At 32.5% G+C, this 18,744-nt stretch overlaps 1 protein-coding gene across 1 annotated transcript; it reads right to left on the bottom strand.

Moving 5' to 3' along the window:
* Positions 1–5,536: 5,536 nt before the first annotated feature.
* LOC123912855 (protein lin-54 homolog) lies at positions 5,537–8,218 on the bottom strand. The gene is made up of 7 exons (XM_045963436.1): positions 8,165–8,218; positions 6,692–7,728; positions 6,510–6,581; positions 6,107–6,290; positions 5,949–6,032; positions 5,785–5,851; positions 5,537–5,643 (listed from the first exon to the last, which is right to left on the bottom strand). Exons 1-7 carry the CDS (start codon positions 8,216–8,218, stop codon positions 5,537–5,539), a joined length of 1,605 nt encoding a protein of 534 aa, XP_045819392.1.
* Positions 8,219–18,744: the final 10,526 nt, after the last annotated feature.

Below are 18,744 nucleotides of genomic sequence, written 5' to 3'. Positions count from 1 at the left end.
AATCTATATATGGGAAGCAATAATATTAGTAATAATATGTAAAATTAGATATCGAGTAAAAATCTCTATATTAAAAAAAGACATCGAGTAAAAAAATTAAAATTGGAAAGTTAACAAAAAATATACAATCTATAAATAGATTATTGGTCAGACTTTACTTATGTCGCAGTTGAATTCAGAATACTCGGATGTCACTTCTTCTGAGAATTAAAGTATTAAAAACCAAAAACAAAAAGAGATTTATACCACCAAAATATAATGATCCATGTGTAGAGTTTGTGAGTATTGTAAATTTTGAGATATTAAATTCAATTCTTAATAAAAAAAATTTAATAGACTTTGTCTATGGTCTAAATATATAAAAAAAAAAAAAATAAACCATGATCTAATGGACTGTAAAAAAAAAAGGCAAATGGTATAACTAATTCTTTTTACTTCTTTTTCTCACTCTAACTATTTCTTGAATTATTTTTATTAACTGCAATAACTATTTCTTGATGGAAAATCCCCCCACCCCCCCCCCCCCCCCCCCACAAGATGAAAAACTATTTATTAATTGTCTTTTAAGTTGTTTCCACATAAACTTTTTTATGCGTTTATTTATTTGTTAAGTAGCCTAGTGGCTAGAAAATACACCTTAAATGTGAATTGGTGAAGTGTCCTGGGGTCGAACCCGGGCTCTGGCACATATAGTGCAATATCCCTACCAATTGAGCTAAGCTCACGGGACATGCGTTTATTTATTTATTTGTTCAATTTATGTGTTTATTGTATATGCTATTTCAAAGCATAAAATATAGAAAATATAAATTTTAGAAGGCATATTCAAAATCACTTCATTCTATATAATTTAAAAACATAACCATCCATTTTACCATACATTATTTAAAAAATTAGTATTTGATTTTTTGACTAAATAAATAATATTGAATTTCTATAATTGTAGATTTTATAACATTGAGTTTGAATACTTTATATTATTAAATAAATATATAACAATAGATAATTAATTGAAATTTTATGATTGCGAATTTCTACACTTTCTTTTAAGCAAATTTTTTTAGATAATTAAATTTCTACACTATGTATTATATATGTTGGAAGAGTAAATTTTCTTTTATATTACCGATCGTTAGTTGGTTCAATGGTGATTAACGCTGAACTTGGTAGGGAGAATCACGGTTCGATCCCCCGCAACTACGAACGGAAGGGGGCTGAAACCACTTGATGCCAGAACTGACCCCCGAACCATATTAAATTGGTGGTGAAAGCAAAAAAATATTCTTTTATACCAGTATTCGGTCTACTGGACCATATAATCTGATTCGGAGTCAGTTCTGCTATCAAGTGGTTACAACTCATATCGATGGTAGTTGTGGAGGATAAAATTGTGGTTCTTCCTACCAACTCCAATGTCAATCACCACTAAACCAACTAATAATCAGTCGTAGAGTCAAATTTGTTTCCTGTGTTATACATCTTCAATTGGATATTATTAAAGTGTTTTATTTTTTATATATAATTTCAGCTTTGTTTTTTTACCAATTTTTGTTCATAATCAAATGGTAATAAGAAAACATATAATTACTCTTGTACATCTAACTCGATAGTTGCAAGGAAATTAATATGCAGGGTATGAGTTCAAACAATATGTAAGGTGTGAGTTCAAATTCACAACTTATCAATTTTCTATATTTATAGTGTATGAGTCTTCCTTGAAAGAATCACAAACAAAGATTCAATTGTTTAGTTTATCGAGTTCGCCCCTTTTTTCTTTCTTTTTGATCCAAAATTCATTTATTTTTTCTATTTAGCTTCTACAACACATTTGACACTAACACCTGGGATCCACTCAAATGCATGAGCACAACCTAGTGTACACTCTCCGCATATCACAAGACTTTGCATGCAACAATTATCTTCGGTAACTCTAGAGTAGCTCAACGGAAGAAAAACCTTTTTTTTTTGCAAATATACATTCAAGAATCAAGAGAGATATATTGTTAATGTTGCATTTCTTACAACTTTGACAAAGTCCTCTGCGTAAAGGTCTACACTAAAGAGAGATGCAGTCCCCATGTAATGACATCTTCAAGATTAAAAAAAAAAAATCAATTTCGAACTGATCAATTTTTTTTTTGTTACTATGATATTGATAAGAAATTTTCACTATCGTTAACGATAACTAATCTCCATTAGAGAATCTGTGAAACACACAAGGGATCGAGCCGATCAAGTTATTATCGAGTTATACCGAATTGAATTAAATTATTTTGGCATGAAGTTATCTTACATAAAAATGAGACGGACACGCTTGTAAAATGGTGCGAATCAATTGGAGTTGCAGCTAGCCTAATTAGGGTGGGCGCACCCCCCTTGTGTCCTCACTTCTGACGCCACAACGCCGTAGATTTGCAGCACATGCACATTAGCTAAGCGGATCTTTACCATTCGTTTTTATTTCAAACCATGTGGACCACTACCCACATGACTCATTATAATATTGTGTTCATTTATTTTTCTTTTTCGCCAAAAAATAGGTATTTCTAGGCTAATGCTACGAGTGGTCCATCGTGGACAAGTGATCTACCGAATATGAATTTTATGAAATTCATTGTTGGATTGAAAGTTTATATCATAAATTTTTTAAATTTTTTTGAAAATAATTTGATATGTTATTGAGACCCATCAAAATTTACGTTATTTAATAAACTGTTAATCTTGTTGTGTCTCGATAACATATCAAATGATTTTCAATTTTTCTATGGATGATCTATATGATATAAACTTTGAATCCAACAGTAAATTTTGTAAAATTCGTATTCATTATAATGTTATTCATGACTGATCCACTCAATTTGTAGTAACAAAAAAGGACTCGTCTTCTTTGGATTATTGGTTAAGACGACAGATGAAGTTCTCTTTTAACATCTTAAAACTTTAAAATTACGTATGAGAGGGAGAATAACTTTTTATTTTAAATTAATAAGTTAATTTTTTTTTAAGAAGCTAAATTAGTTCACCCAAATTGACATCAGAGATAATCGAACTTGAGACCTCAAAGAGAAACACACTCTCAAGTCTCAAGGCAATACCATCAGACCAACCCAAATGAATTTTAATAAGTCAAATATAATATATCTATGTCAATTAAATGATCGTTCTAAACACTTCTCTAAAAAAATATGATCGTTCTAAACTTATATTTTATTTTTTTAGAAATTCTGAGCTTGTTATAAGATTGAGATTTGTTTTGACAAAAAAGAAAGTAGAAGGAACTTTCTTAAATTTGTTTACTCATAATCTAATCTAAATAAATTTATATAAAGAAAAATAATCTTCACCTATTTCTTCCTACCCTCATTTTTTTCAACCTTTACCTCTGTTTGAATTAATTAAATTGGTATACTGTCAATATGAAAACAATCCTTGTATTAATAAGTTGAGATTTGCAATCCTTTGATCCGGGCTGACCCACCCAACACAATTCATAAAAAAAAATACGGGTTATGACTTATAAGCATGTTACAAAATTCGACCATAAAAAATTGTTTCCACAAAAAATTAAACTCGATAATTTTTCATTTTTATTTAGTTAATTGGTTCACCTTTGCATGTTTTAGTTGCATTCGTGGCGGGGCAAAACAAGTTGGTTTGTTTTTGTCACTTATTTTTTTTTTGGTGAATATTTGTTTTTGTCACTTATATTGATATTGATGATAGTGCATATCATCAATTAAATACATTACGTTGCTTAAAATTAATCTAAAATGGATAGTTAAAAAATCATTTTAAATAAATTAATTTTTATCAAAGTTTTCAAAATTCTTTTGTGTATTTTCAAAGATGGGTACGTATAACTTTTAGTGCTTCACAGTTCAGCTCTCACCTCATAGCTTAGAATGTAGAATATTGAACAAAGACTAATTTCAATGATGTCGACAATAATGTGATCTTCCTCTTGATGTTACTCCCAAAGAAAGCTACCATTCTTTTCAAATTTAAGACACTAATTGTGTTACTTACACCACCCCACATGATGTGATGTGATATTCCTCTACTATTTTGAATCCTAACATTATTGGTTTGTAATAAAACATGAATGAGACATTTATTTAAATATTTGAACCCACACACATGTACCATAGTGGAAAAATCGATCTACCTCTTTTCACATTCACTAATTCCTATTGTATCACAATCCCTACCAAGTTACCAACTACATCTAGCATGCAACTTGTCCTTGAATTGAAACTCTATCATTCTATGGCATGGTCCCATATATCTAATCTAATAAAAGTAATGAATCATATTGTTTTTTCGTTTCTTAGTACCTCTACAACAAAGATGTGGTACCTCCATCATCATCCCTTCTCATTCTCAAAGTTTCTGAAAAGTTACCATAAAATAAAGATTTATATTAATTTCATCTATATAGGAGGGGAGTGGGATCATGCTGCCCAAAAGTTTAGGAAAGGGAAAAGAATGAAGGGACATACATATTGTCCATTGTAAAGAGAGGAATTAACAAGAAAAAAAAAAGGGCACTTTGCTTTCATTTCTTTTCCTCACCACCCCACGTGCAGCAATATTCAGTTTTGTGGTGTACCATCTTCATAGATCATCCAGAGTAAATATACTTAAAAATTATCAAAAATTCTAACGATAATTGGTCTATAGTTAAAATGATGACCCGATTGATATCAGTTTGATGCATACTATATTTTTTTTTGTTATTTTAATCAAATTAGTACTAACAATTAAGTTATTAGTATTACAATCTCAATCATGATTAAAAATAAAAAGGATCATTAACTTCTATTTCCAAAAGACGATATTTATTGTCACTCATTTTTAAATATCAACTCACCGTGGACCATTATTCACATTATAATTTACCTATTTTTCTCCCTTTTTTATGTTGGTGGTACATATAGTTTACAATGATTATTATGTAAAAGTCATACAAGCTGAACGCATATATTTTCCGAAATTTTTTTACTGTTAAAAATAATATTTTACACTAAAATAAGTTTAGAAAATATTTTCCAAGCTTTTTATGCATGGGCAAAAAAGTTTTATCGGGAAAAAAAGAGCCGTGGGGTGTTTCAAAAATAATTTTATTGAACAAAGCCCAAATCCAAAACGGACGGGGCTAAAATTACAGATGTGGTTTCTTCTATATATCCACACCCTGTTGTTCTCTATTAGAGCGTAATGTGTATATTGTTGCATCTTTTAATATGTCTCACTTCAGAACTTTAGAATTGCCTTAATTTCACTCTAACATTTCTAGGTACTGTACCCTAAGAATTTCGAGGAAATATATTCGATCGAAAGGCTTTTAACAAGCACTTCACAATCGGTTTCAAATATAGTGTGTCGAAAGCAACAATTCAACGCTTGATCAACCGTATTCAAAAGACCTTTTGCTATGAAATGTTAATAACAAAAAACCTTGTGCAAGTTTGGAAAAGAATAAAAAGATGAAGGAAAAAAAATAGAGACAAAGGGCATTTAAATTGTGTAATTAGTGTTATGGAATGTAAGTTGAATCATCATCATCATATGGAACAGTTTGAAAATGCTTTTCAAATTTAGTTTGAGATCCAAAAGCATTTGATTCCCGTCGAAGTTCTTTGTCTGTCACATACAAATGAATAGAGATCAATAAATAGCAAACATCAACCTTATAATCTCATCAAGCACAAAAATTAACATGTAAAACCTGGAAATCTGCAATGCTTCTGTTTCTTCAAGCTCAGATTATTTTTTTAGCTGTACTATCCTTTCTACCGTACATATTTTCGCACCCTTCACATTTACAACTAATGGAGCAACCGACACGACCCTTCAAAAGAAAACCAACCACCAATTGTAACTCATTATAAATTATAAATGAAACTACAAAAATATATGACATTGATATATGTAACAATGAAAAAAACCTTAGAACAAGAACAAGATTTCATATGGCAGCCTATTTTCTTGCAATGGCATATCTTTGATGCTGGAGTTTTGTTGGGGTTATCCTGCAAGAAGAATGTCATTAATATAGGACCAAATCCAAAAGTAACAAAAAAATGTATTGAGTTTATTTTCTAACCCCAATTGGAGGTGAGGTAACAGGACTTCTTATGACTTTAGGAACAAGTAAGTGTGGAACGCTAGACTCAGTATTCCTGCGAGTTTGCATAATTTCTATATATTCATTGATAGATTTATTTAAGCACCCTTTACATGTGCAAGGTTCTGCGCAGTAGACTCCGGCAGCAAAGCATTCACAATAACTGAAAAAAAGGGTGGAAATAGTAAATAAAGATGGTTAATCTGAAAGCCATTAAGCCTAAATTCTTGTTAAGCTCCATTTAGCTGAAAGAGAACACATTAAGCATAAAACTAAAGGATATTGACAAGAGTACAAGACTCAAACGTCGTCACAACTTTAGTATTAGCCTAATTTTTGAGCTATCACTCGAAAAAACAAAGGAGCATGCTTTTGAACTTACGGTTTCAAACAGTTTGATGTACAGTTACAGTTTCTGCATGACCCTCCTTGCTCAGTTATATCAGAATTGTGCCTGCAAAGTCAAACTTTAGTGTTAGGCTATTGAAGAAAGTTAAAAACTACTGTAACATATAATAATGCAATAAATATTATAAAGCAGAAGAATCGATAATCAATGACTACATTTTCCTCTTCCTTTGGGAGATACTCTGACCGAAATCTTCACCAGCAATGTGAACTGACGGCTGAGTAAAATCTTTAGTAGCCTGAACTTCAATCTCGGATGGCCCCAAATGTCTTTCCGTTAATGCAGGGATCAGGGATAGGCGATGCCCTTGGCTGGCAGGAAGAAGGAAAGAAGAAGTACTGCTTGGTGATTCAAGTTTCCTTGGAGAAGGCCTAGCATTGTGAAATGGTGACTGAGTGAAATCGTTAGTAGCATGAACTTGAATTTCGGATGGCCTCAAATGTCTTTCCGTTGGTGTAGGAATCAGCGACGATAGGTGATTCCCTTGGCTGGCAGGAAGAAGAAAAGAAGTATTGCTTGGCGATTCAGGATGCCTTGCAGAAGACCTAGCAATGTGAGCTGATGACCGATTGAAATCTTTAGTAGCCTGAACTTCAATCTCGGATGGCCCAAAATATCTTTCCGCTGATGCAGGGACCTGCGGTAGGCAATGCCTTTGGCTGGCAGAAAGAAGCAAAGAGGAAGTACTGTTTGGCGATTCAGGATACCTTGCAGAAGACCTAGCAACGTGAACTGATGACTGAGTGAAATCTTTAGTAGCCTGAACTTCAATCTCGGGTGGCCCCAAATATCTCTCCGTTGATGCAGGGACCTGCGATATGCAATTCCCTTCGCTGGCAGAAAGAAGCCAGGAAGAAGTGCTGCTCGATGATTCAGTTTTCGTTGCAGAAGACCTATTTAAGGCTGGAAGTGCAATCACATAAGAATCATTTCTTGGCAAAACACACCTTTGTGAGTCACTAGTGTAACAACTAGGAAGTAATGATTTTTGATAACTAGCAGCATTCTTCTCATGCAGTGAAGATGTGCAGCTCGGTAGTTCAGGTTTCGTTCCAACATCAACTGAATCCTTCATATAGCCATCTTGTACATAGCCAACACCTGGTTCTTGCTTGCCAAGCAATTCATCAATAGGGACAGCCTCCTCAACCGAGAGTAGACTAACGATGTATTCGTGAAACCAATAATCGTCCTGCATATTGCCAAGCATAATAAAAACATGAAAAAATTAAATAGAATAAATGAAAATTTCATGCATACAAAAACCAGGAACGATCATCAATTGTTGCAGTAAGAATACCATGGAGACTAATCATATCAGGTCATAAACGCATTATCGCATAAGTTAAATCCTTAAATTATTCAGAAACAAAACCAACAAGAAATAAAAGGCCATTGACTCCAAACCTAAAGAATGTAAACACTTAAACATCAAAATCAACGTGCCACTTAGAAGCCAGAAGCAGAGAAACTAAGCAAATGGGGCAAAAAGAAACAAGAAAAATTTCCCAATTCAATAGCAAAGACAAATAATTTTGAAAGAAACATGGTATATAAAAAATACACCAAAGAATTTGACAAGAAAAAATAGACAGAAAAGGAATATGGGGGAATTGAAACAAACAAACCTCTTCTTGTTTGTTGGAAAAAGGGAGATTCTTGTTCTCCTCTGGTGCATCCATCATCTTCAAGAAGAAACTTTGATACTATCACTACTCAAAGTGGATAGATATTACTTGTATTTAAAGTTACCCTAACACTTAACCCTAATTTTCTAGTTTTATTTTATAATAATAATAACTAAATCCTAGCTAGTTTTATAACTAATAGTAACTAACTAATTAAAGACTTAATTATAATCATATCATATAAATATATAACAAACTCTGTTATTTACACTCCCAATCGTAAAGTTTAATAATTTAAAGTATTTGAATGAAAAAGAATTACAAAGTTCAAAATAAAATTGGCGCGGGAAAAGTAAGAGAATGAGGAGAGTTTAACCTAAACCCTGCACTGCTCTTGTTGCTTCGCTGGTTGGTTGGTTTACTTATTTAATTTAACTTTTAGGATTAAAGAGGAAAGAGTAAGGGTTATAATTTCTAAAGCATGCTCTTTATTTAATTTTTTTGGACTATATATATTTTATGGAATTGTTTTTTTCTTTTCTTTTTTGGGACTGTACATTCTTGACAAAAAAAAAAAAAAATCTAAGATATGCATTGTATAAAAAATAAAAAAGAATCTAAGATATGCAATTATAAAAAAAATAAATTAAGATATATTTTTTTTATGATTATACCAAACTCTTAGAGCTTGTTTGATGCGCAATATAAGAGATAAGATATAAATGTATCATACCTGTCTCAATCTAGTGTTTGATGAGTCAACAAATATGATAAATTAATCATGAAACTTATCTTATCGATCATGTCTCTCTATTTACGAAATTTATCCTGAATTTGAGCTGGATTACTAGCAATCTAGCATGATAGGATTAAAAAATAATTTACAGATTTATACTATAAAATATATTTAAAAATATGGTTAAATATGCGTTTCGTCTCTATAAAGATTTCAAATTTTATTTTTAGTCCCTATAATTGAGCCAAGGGTTAAAGAGTTGGAGTCCAGGGTTCAAGTCTTGACAAGAAGAAAAACTAACCTTGTAATATACTAATAATTTGCTTATAAAAAAAATAATTTTTTTTGACTAAAAATAACGAAATTCATTCATTCCGATAATCAATAGAGTACATCTGATGCAAATACAAATTCATCATCGCTAAAAACAAAAAGGATGAATCTGCGAACAAACTCGCAACATTCAAGTTAATAGCATACAACGACAAAATACCTACAAATAATATGATAAAATTAAAGTCACTAGAATGACAGAATGTCCATATACTTCCGGATTTGCAACGTTGATACCCAAATATTGATTGAATGTGCAATCAATTTAAGATGATCTTTCGATATGAACTAAACGAACACCGTAACAAGACGAAAAATCAAAAAATGCCGTACCAAGACGACGATCAATACGAACGCCGCACAAATGCAAAAGAAAACAACTAAAAGACTCAATCTATGTGAAAATCACTTATTTAGATTAAAAAACAAGAAAAAAAAAGATGCCGAGGAAGGGGTGATTTTAGGGAAAAAAAAAAAACCAAAAATCACCCCTAACCGATAGAGGAAGAAGAGAATTCAACCAAAAATATTTTTGTCCCTATTTTTATTGAACTCATGTATATTATTCAAAATTTTGAAAATTCATAACAAATCAGTATCAGTATAATTCTAACATCCCAACCATAATACCAAAGACTATACATGTGACACTATACATGGGGTGGCTTTGTTTGATTCTTTTACAAAAACGGTCGAGAACTCAAGGTAACCAGTGGAATGATATCAGAACCGTTGAGTTCATACATGTGATACTTTTATATTTTCTTTATAAGGCTACATAATATTCAATTTTTTCTTTTTCGTAAATAGCACAAAGCTGAAACAATATCCATTTTTTCAAATAAGCTGAAACAATAACTTATCTTTGATTCTACTCAAATAACAATATCGATATTTGTGAGTTGAATTAAAACTGACAACTTATTTTTGATTCTATTTCATTACATAAAAACATTAATTGAATTAATTTTTTTGGTTGATAGACGAAATGACAAAGTCATTGAAAACTCGCATACATAGAGTGGAGTGACAGAGGTTCGAACCCCCAGTCCTGACGTTCGATACTAGCAATTTCGACATTTCTGTCAGTTGAGCTAGAATTTGTGAACACATTAATTGAATTCATATATCCCGTCTGTGTAAAAGAAATTACACATACAATTATAATGTTTTGCCACATATAAAGTTGAGTAAGTTATCCAACACACTTTAGAAAAATTTTATTTAAAATTAGTTTAATGATCGTGCATTCGCACGAGTCCACTGATTTTTATTCAATATTTGAGTTTGTCATTGTATTAATGTAGAAAATTTATTTTAAATTTAATATTTAAAAATTTGTTATATAATATTGTTAAAATATAAGTGAAATTATTGTGTTAATTATTTCTCTTAAACTTATTTATTCAATTTTTTATGTTTTAGTGATAAATAATGGTCCCGTGTATATTTTTAATCAAAAATTAGAAATTTTATTAAAAATATTTAGGGTAATTTAGTAAGTTTGATACTAATTAACTTTATGATATTATTATTAATTATTATTTTTTTCCTATTTTTATGTATAGGTTGTTATGTTTTGTTCCTATCTATAATCTATTTTGTTTATATTTTTAAGCAAATCATCTTTCTATATTTTTTTAATATTTATTTTAGTAAAATTACAATGAAGTATATAAAACTTGCAAAATAATTAAAAATAATAAGGATAAATTAGAAACTTTGGCGGAAATCGATTTTAATATATTAATAATAGATTGAAATGAATCCGAGTAAGTCTTACTAAATTAAGAGTTACTAGTATAAATTTAGCATCATCCATATGAAATATAATGTTTTTTGTCTACGAAAAATCCAATTTTTTCAACCCACAAGTCCACAACAGATTACACAAGGGATAGAATACAAAGAAAAAAAAAGAGTAGAGAAAATAGATAACCAAAAATCATACTCTCATATCCAAGCACCATCACAATGACAGAAATCGAATCGTGATGACATAATAAGCAAAAGCTAATAGAGAGCACGCAATTTGCCTCAAGTCCGTCATTGACCATAATAAGCAAAGCTAAATAATAGCGACTCTTAGAAATGAGTATTAAGCCTAACTCATCCTTATTACAAAACCGGCTTGTAAGGTGAGGACCGCCACTTGCTTATAAATACTTGTCAAGGCAATCTCGTAACCGATGTGAGACTTCTTAACACCTCCGCTCGCGCTCAGCGCGATGAGCTTGGGGCATAGATATGAACGGTGGATGATCCCCGATCAGAATTTTGATAGCAGGCGGCCCGGCGAATCGTGGAGAGACTCTAATACCATCTTAAAAATTAGTATTGAGCCTAACTCATCCTTACAAAACCGGCTTGCCACTTGGGCAAAATGAGTATTGCCACTTACTTACTTCTTAACGGTAACAAAAGCTAGACTAACTAAGCAAACACACAATAAGTGTAATATTTGTTTCTCAACCAATACAAATATAAATAATACTACTACATATAATATACCACGAAACCTAGCTATGTTGGAGAACTTGGCAGTGAAACTAGACTGATAGTATGAAGCCATACCTCAAAATGGCCTACACCAATTTCTTCAATATATGTCAGTTGTTTGGTCTTGACATTGTAACCAAAATGTATCAATTTCTTGTCTGACAACGTATTTCTTGCTAATTCATGTCGAGGAAGAGCTACTTGAAATATAATTTGATCGTTGATCCAAAAACGAAATACCATATTACGCACATTAAGAATACCAAGCTTATGACAAACACAAGCAACATCACGATCAAAATGTCCCATCTCATGATAAAGAAACCATTTTCCTAAATCAAAATTCAAAATGTAGATTTGATATGTTTTATATAATTCAGCTTTACACGCAATGCAAGAAAGATGATCACCCATCCATAAAAAGATCGGAATTATTGGATTCTCAACCATTGACACGGTGGGAACTGGATATTCTTGTACAATAATTTCTTTGTCAACATCCATCACAAACACTTCATCAATTGTTATCCAGTAAATATCATTGCCTCCAGTATAAAGCGGTTGCCATTTTAAACACCAACGACGGGGAGCTTTTTTTCTAGCTATCTCTTTCCACGAGTCATCTATTCCAATTCTTAGTACATAGAAAACATACCAAAAAGCCTTTGAAATCTTAAGGACATCCACAAGGAACAACTTGAATTTTGCAGTGCCGGGAACACGTGCTATAGTACATTGTCTGCTAACTTTTATACGTTCCATAGGAATGGGAAAAGGCGGAATCCTAAGCCAACGCTTGAGGATGGGGTTTACAACGAAAACTCTTCGACAATTAGTCAAAAGCATCGTAATGCCATCACAAACACCAATTATACTTCCCAATTGAGGTATTCCCAAATCAGACCTTTCAAATTGGCCATTCAAACCATCTTTAAATTCCAATAAATAAGAACGACTTCCATCCGTAGGATTTTCGACATATAGACCAACATGTTTAGAACGTGCACGGCGTTCATACATTTGGGCAAAATGGGAGCTATCAATAATAGCATCCCAAGATTTGCAAACAAACCTTGTAGAGTTAAACAGAGAATCAAGAGGAACCAAAGTAAAGATATAAAACATCAAATCTTCAGGAAGTAACAAGTTTGAGATGACTTTACAATTGTTATTTTTGTTGACATGATGATCATGTAACTCAGAGTCTGCATGATGATGGCAACAGTAAATGCAATTGCAATTGTTTTCTATCTGTCTTCTTGTAATTCTACCCATTATTGATTCATGCTATTCTTCTTGAATCACTGCATATAGTATAAAGCAGATTTCAACCATATGATAAATCTTAATAAGCAATTCGTTTATACGAGAGATTAATAATAATAATAATAATAATAATAATAATATTGTTCTTGCTCTCTGCTGTAAGGTGTTTTCTCACCATTTTCTTGTTCTTGCTCCTTTAATACTTCTTGTATTGAAGGAAGCTTAATAAATTTGCTGATACAAAAAAAATAAAATGGAAGAGAGTTAACGAGTGATACCTAAAGAAGAAATAGGAGCATCAGGAAATTGGGCTACCGCCGTCCCTGCAACCGTACGCCGTCAAAGATCTGTCCCTCCGTAGTCGCGTCTAGGGTTTTCCCGGGGCCGGCTTGATATATATTGAGGCCTAAAGCAAAAATTAAATGGAGGCTTTTTAATATAATAATAACCTTTATGAGTATGACTCGAGACCTTTATGAGAGCCCAACGACTTGGGGCCTAAAGCCCTATCTTCACTTGTTTTGGGCTTGGGCCGGCCCTGGGTTTTCCCCGTGAATGGATCTTTCCATTTTTTCACTCTCAATTTTTACCCTTAACCATTTTTTTTTTCAAGGGCAAAATGTGCTTTTTGGGTATATGTAATGTTACCAAATTTGAGACACTTTTAAAAAATAAAAAGTGTACCTTTTTTTTTTTTGTTGTCAAGTAGTCTAGTGGCTAATTTTTTTAATTTAATATGAATAAATGGAATGTTGCTGCCAACTGAACTAAGCTTACAGGACAATAAAATTATAAAGTGTACTTTATTGGTCATTGAGTGTATCAAAATTGTGAACATATTTATAAATGTTTTTTTATTAATTATGTTGGTCTCTCAATTTAATCACCATATGTGATTTTCATTGATTAAATTAGTCCTTAAAATTACTTAACAAAACAAGAGACCTAAGTATACTTGTAATTTTGATACATTATTTAAGGACAATAGCATTAAGGACCAAACATATTTATTTGCCCAAAAGGTTTATGAGATTAGGAATTCCATAAATATTGTTGAATTTATGAAATTTTACTTATTCAAATTCTTAGAAGAGTCTTGAGGTTCAAAAAGAGATTAAACATTGAGACTAAGTTAATATTAAATTGCCCTCTGTTGGACCGGTCTATACGGACCGGTCTATATAGAGCAAAAATAAGCTCCAACTTTAAATAGACACTTCCGCAAATGGGCGGTGGAATTGGCGTCCTTCGAGTATTTGATTCCCCAAGATCTTGATTTTAGGACATACAATTCAGCACAAGATCTTCATGGCCCATCACATACAAAGAACTACATTATTTAAGGCTAATAGCAGAACTGAAGATACTTTAGCAGAAAAAGCATTCATTTTCAGTAAGTTTTCTAGATTCACTATTGAAAACCAAAGATAACAACAAAAATCTCAAACCAATTTTCACCTATTACCAAAGACTAAAATTTAGATATAATCTGAAACAGTTATTGATCCAACATCATTTGATCCCACAAACTCCGCAATGCTTCTGTTCAAGCTCAGATTCTTGTTTTAGCTGTACTCTCCTCCATTGTGCCGTATATATTTCCGCACCCTTCACATCTACAATTTTCCGAGCAACCAACACCGCCCTTCAAAATAAAACCTCCCATTGTAACTCAGATTATAAATGAAACTGAAAAACACATGATATTGATATGTGTAACAATGAATAAAACCTTAGAACATGAACACAATTCAATATCGCAGCCTTTTTCCCTGCAATAGCATTTTGGTGGCTTTGGTGCTGGAGTTTTGTTGGGGTCATCCTGCAGGAAGAATGTCATTAATACATAGGACCAAATCTCAAAGTAAAAAAATAATGTTTGAATTTATTTTCTAACCTCAATTTGAGGTGAGGTATCAGAACTGCTTGTAACTTCAGGAACAAGTAAGTGTGAATTGGAAGACCCTCCTTCCTCAGTTAGATCTGACATGTGCCTGCAATGTCAAACTTTGGTGTTAGGCTAATGAACAAAGTTAAAAACTATAATGGAATAAAAATTATGAAGCAGAAGAATCAATGACTACACTTTCCTCTGACCGAAATCTTCACTAGGAATGTTAATTGCTGACCGAACGAAATCTTCAGCAGCCTGAACATCAATCTCGGATGACCCCAAATTTGTCTCCATTGATGTAGCGACCCGTGATAGCCGATTACCTTGGCTCCCAGAAAGATGCAAAGAAGTGAAGCTCGGCATTTCATTCCCGGCAATAGGTAACGCTGTTGACGCTGGAGGTGCATTCAAGTCAACACCTGACAAACCAATTGGTTCTTGATTGGCAATAGGAGATGGCTGAACTGAATTCATCGTAGCACCATCTTGTACATAGCCAAGCAATTCATCAATAGAGACAGCCTCCTCAACTGAGAGTAAACTAACGATGTATTCGTGAAACCGATAATCATCCTGCATATTGCCAAGAATAATAAAAACATGAAAAAATTTAAATAGGGTAACTGAAAATTTCATGCATATATACAAAAACCAGGAACAATCATCGATGATTAAAGTGACTTGCTATCAAATTCGGAAATTTCTTGTTAGTTGGTTGTAACTAACTTGTTAGTTAGTAGTTGGTTAGTTGGTTACTTGCCTATCAAGTTAACCACCTATCTTTTGTTTTCTACAAGTAGGAGTTAGAATAAAGTGTAAACACATCTCTCTTGTAAATTTTCCACAATATTCACTAATCAATAAAATCTCTTTTCTCCTCAATCTTCTTCCTCTTCTTCAATAACACAAAGTGTGTGTGCTTGTTCTCCAACAATGAAAACACCAACCAATTCCAACTTAGAAGAAGAGGTTTCTTTCACAAATTTCCCTTTATCTCCATTTTTCTTTGTTGCTTCATTTTAATTCTTTTTGCTGCATTGTAATTTCACTTTGATGCATCTTTTCTTTAACTTTGCTGAATCTTTTCTTCTCTTTGCTTTATTTTTATCCATTAAACCTTTAATTTCTTGGTTTTATTTGTTTCTTAGTTTTATTCAGATTATTGTGATCGTATATTCTATGCAGGGTTAATTGTTCACCATTTAATTAACCAAGATTTCTCTAAAGTGAGGAAATCAAGGGTTAATATTAGTTTCTTTGCATCACTTTGCTGCATTTTTATCCCTTTTTGTTGCATTTCTATGCTGCATCTTTTATTTAACTTTCGTGAATATTTTCTTCTCTTTGCTTTATTTTTATCCATTCTGCAACCTGTATTTTTTTTGGTTTATATTTAAAAAAATCTTTCTATCGCAGGTCCCTAAGCCACAGGAAGAACCATTGCTGCCTAACTTGAATGAAGAACAATTGCTGACTAACTTGAATGAAGAACCATTGCTGCCTAACTTGAATGAAGAACCAGAAATTCCTGACATGGTATTCTTATTGAAACAGTATTTTTTTTTTTTGATAAACTATTGTTTCTTAGTTTTATTCAGATTATTGTGATCGTATATTCTATGCAGGGTTAATTGTTCACCAATTAATTAACCAAGATTTCTCTAAAGTGAGGAAATCAAGGGTTAATATTAGTTTCTTTGCATCACTTTGCTGCATTTTTATCCCTTTTTGTTGCATTTCTATGCTGCATCTTTTATTTAACTTTCGTGAATATTTTCTTCTCTTTGCTTTATTTTTATCCATTCTGCAACCTGTATTTTTTTTGGTTTATATTTAAAAAAATCTTTCTATCGCAGGTCCCTAAACCACAGGAAGAACCATTGCTGCCTAACTTGAATGAGGAACCACTGCTGCCTAACTTGAATGAAGAACAATTGCTGCCTAACTTGAATGAAGAAACATTGCTGCCTAAATTGAATGAAGAACCATTGCTGCCTAACTTGAATGAAGAACCAGAAATTCCTGACATGGTATTCTTATTGAAACAGTATTTTTTTTTTTTTGATAAACTATTGCAAGAGTGTTTGATGTTTAAGTATTCTTCCTGATATGGTATGTTGAATCAACCTTCTGAATATTGATGTTATTTTGTGTCTTGGTTACTTATGAATATTATTATAAAATTTCTGCATTTTGCGTTGCATTTCATTAGCATGATGTGCTTTATCGCAGGTCCCAGCATCACGGAAAAGACATATAAATCCGAATGAGTCTCCTTCAAATTCCACCGATGGCAGTAAATGTGTAAAATTGTCGAATCCTGAAATACCAAGCACTAGCAGCACCGTCCAGCAGAATCCCCCGCCACGAGTAGCTGAATCAATGGAAATACAGTGTGACTGCATGTTGCGTCAATGTGCATCCATTGGCTGCCGCTGTAGAAAGGTTTTTTCTTTTTTCACTACATATAATATCTTGTAAACTTTTAGTTATTTTATAATATCACTTACAACAATTGGTTTTCTTTTGAAGCATGGTGTTTATTGCTCATCACGTTGTACATGTACGAAGTGCCAAAACACACCAGAAACCTTACAGCTTTCCAGTACTTTGCTTCCTTCTTCCAGGCAACAGCATTCCCCACCGCAGGTCCCGACATCAACAGAGAGACATTTAGGGCCATTTGCGATTGATATTCATGCTACTAAATATTCCACTGAGCTATTTGTTCCAAGTGCTGAAACCTCCAAGATACCGAGGAAAGTGTAGTTGTTTGTCAATTCTTCTGTATAATTATTCCATTAGTTAGTTTATAGGCCTATTTCACAACTTTCTCCATTAGCCTAACACCGACTTCATTTACATTGTTATGCAGAAGTTGTAAATGTAGAACATCAAGGTGTTCGGAAAAGTATGTTATGAATAATGCTCCTTTTTTTGGGTGATAGCGGAAAGATTAAGCTACTGTTATAATTTGAGATTCACCTTAAATTATATTTGATTTTTCAGGACCTGTCCGTGCTATGCTATTGACGCCTACTGCAGAAAAGAAGCTTGCAAATGTAGAAATTGTGGGAATAATGTAAGCTGTTCTGATTCTTTGCCTCAAATTGGGGTCAGAAAATTAATTCAAACTTTATGTTGTTTACCTTTGAATAATGAGATTTTTCTTGTAGGAGGACGCCAACAAAACTACAGCTTCAAAGCTACAGAAAACTTGTAACTGCATTTTTTCAAGATGCGATAATAAATATTGCGCATGTGTTAAGGTTTTGTCCGCTGTTACATATATCGTATCGTATAAAATTTAGTTTCATTTATAATATGAATTAAAGTGAGTTGTTTTCTTTTGCAGGATCGTGTTGGTTGCTCCCCAAGTTGTAAATGTGAAGGTTGCAAAAATGCATATGGTAGAAGGGACAGTACACCTAAAACAAATCTGAGCTTGGACAAACAGATGCATTAGAATGAGGACGTACAAGCCATTTTGTATATTTCTGTAGTTAAACTTCTTTCTTTATGCAGTGACAATTTAGAACTGAGGCCATGAAGGCATTTTGTATCTTTTTGTAGTTCAACTTCACAATTTAGAATTGTGGAAATATTACCAACTTATTTTAGATCAATTAATTAGTATTGAGACAAAATGGCTTAGTCAATAAATAGTAATGAGAAATCAAATATTGAAGAAAAAGAGTGAAAAAACTTATTTTCTGATCATAAGAGTGCCACACACAGCTACTCCTCAGCTAAAAACATAGAGATCTGAAATAAGTTACTATGATCATTAATCATTTAAATACTAACCTCAAGCCTAATCTAAGAATTGATACGCTAGATTAGAATAGAAAT

This window comes from Trifolium pratense, linkage group LG1, assembly GCF_020283565.1.
Source record: "Trifolium pratense cultivar HEN17-A07 linkage group LG1, ARS_RC_1.1, whole genome shotgun sequence".
In the NCBI taxonomy this organism is placed as follows: domain Eukaryota; kingdom Viridiplantae; phylum Streptophyta; class Magnoliopsida; order Fabales; family Fabaceae; genus Trifolium; species Trifolium pratense.
Note: the sequence above shows the minus strand (reverse complement) of the source record. Positions and strands in the feature narration are given on the sequence as shown.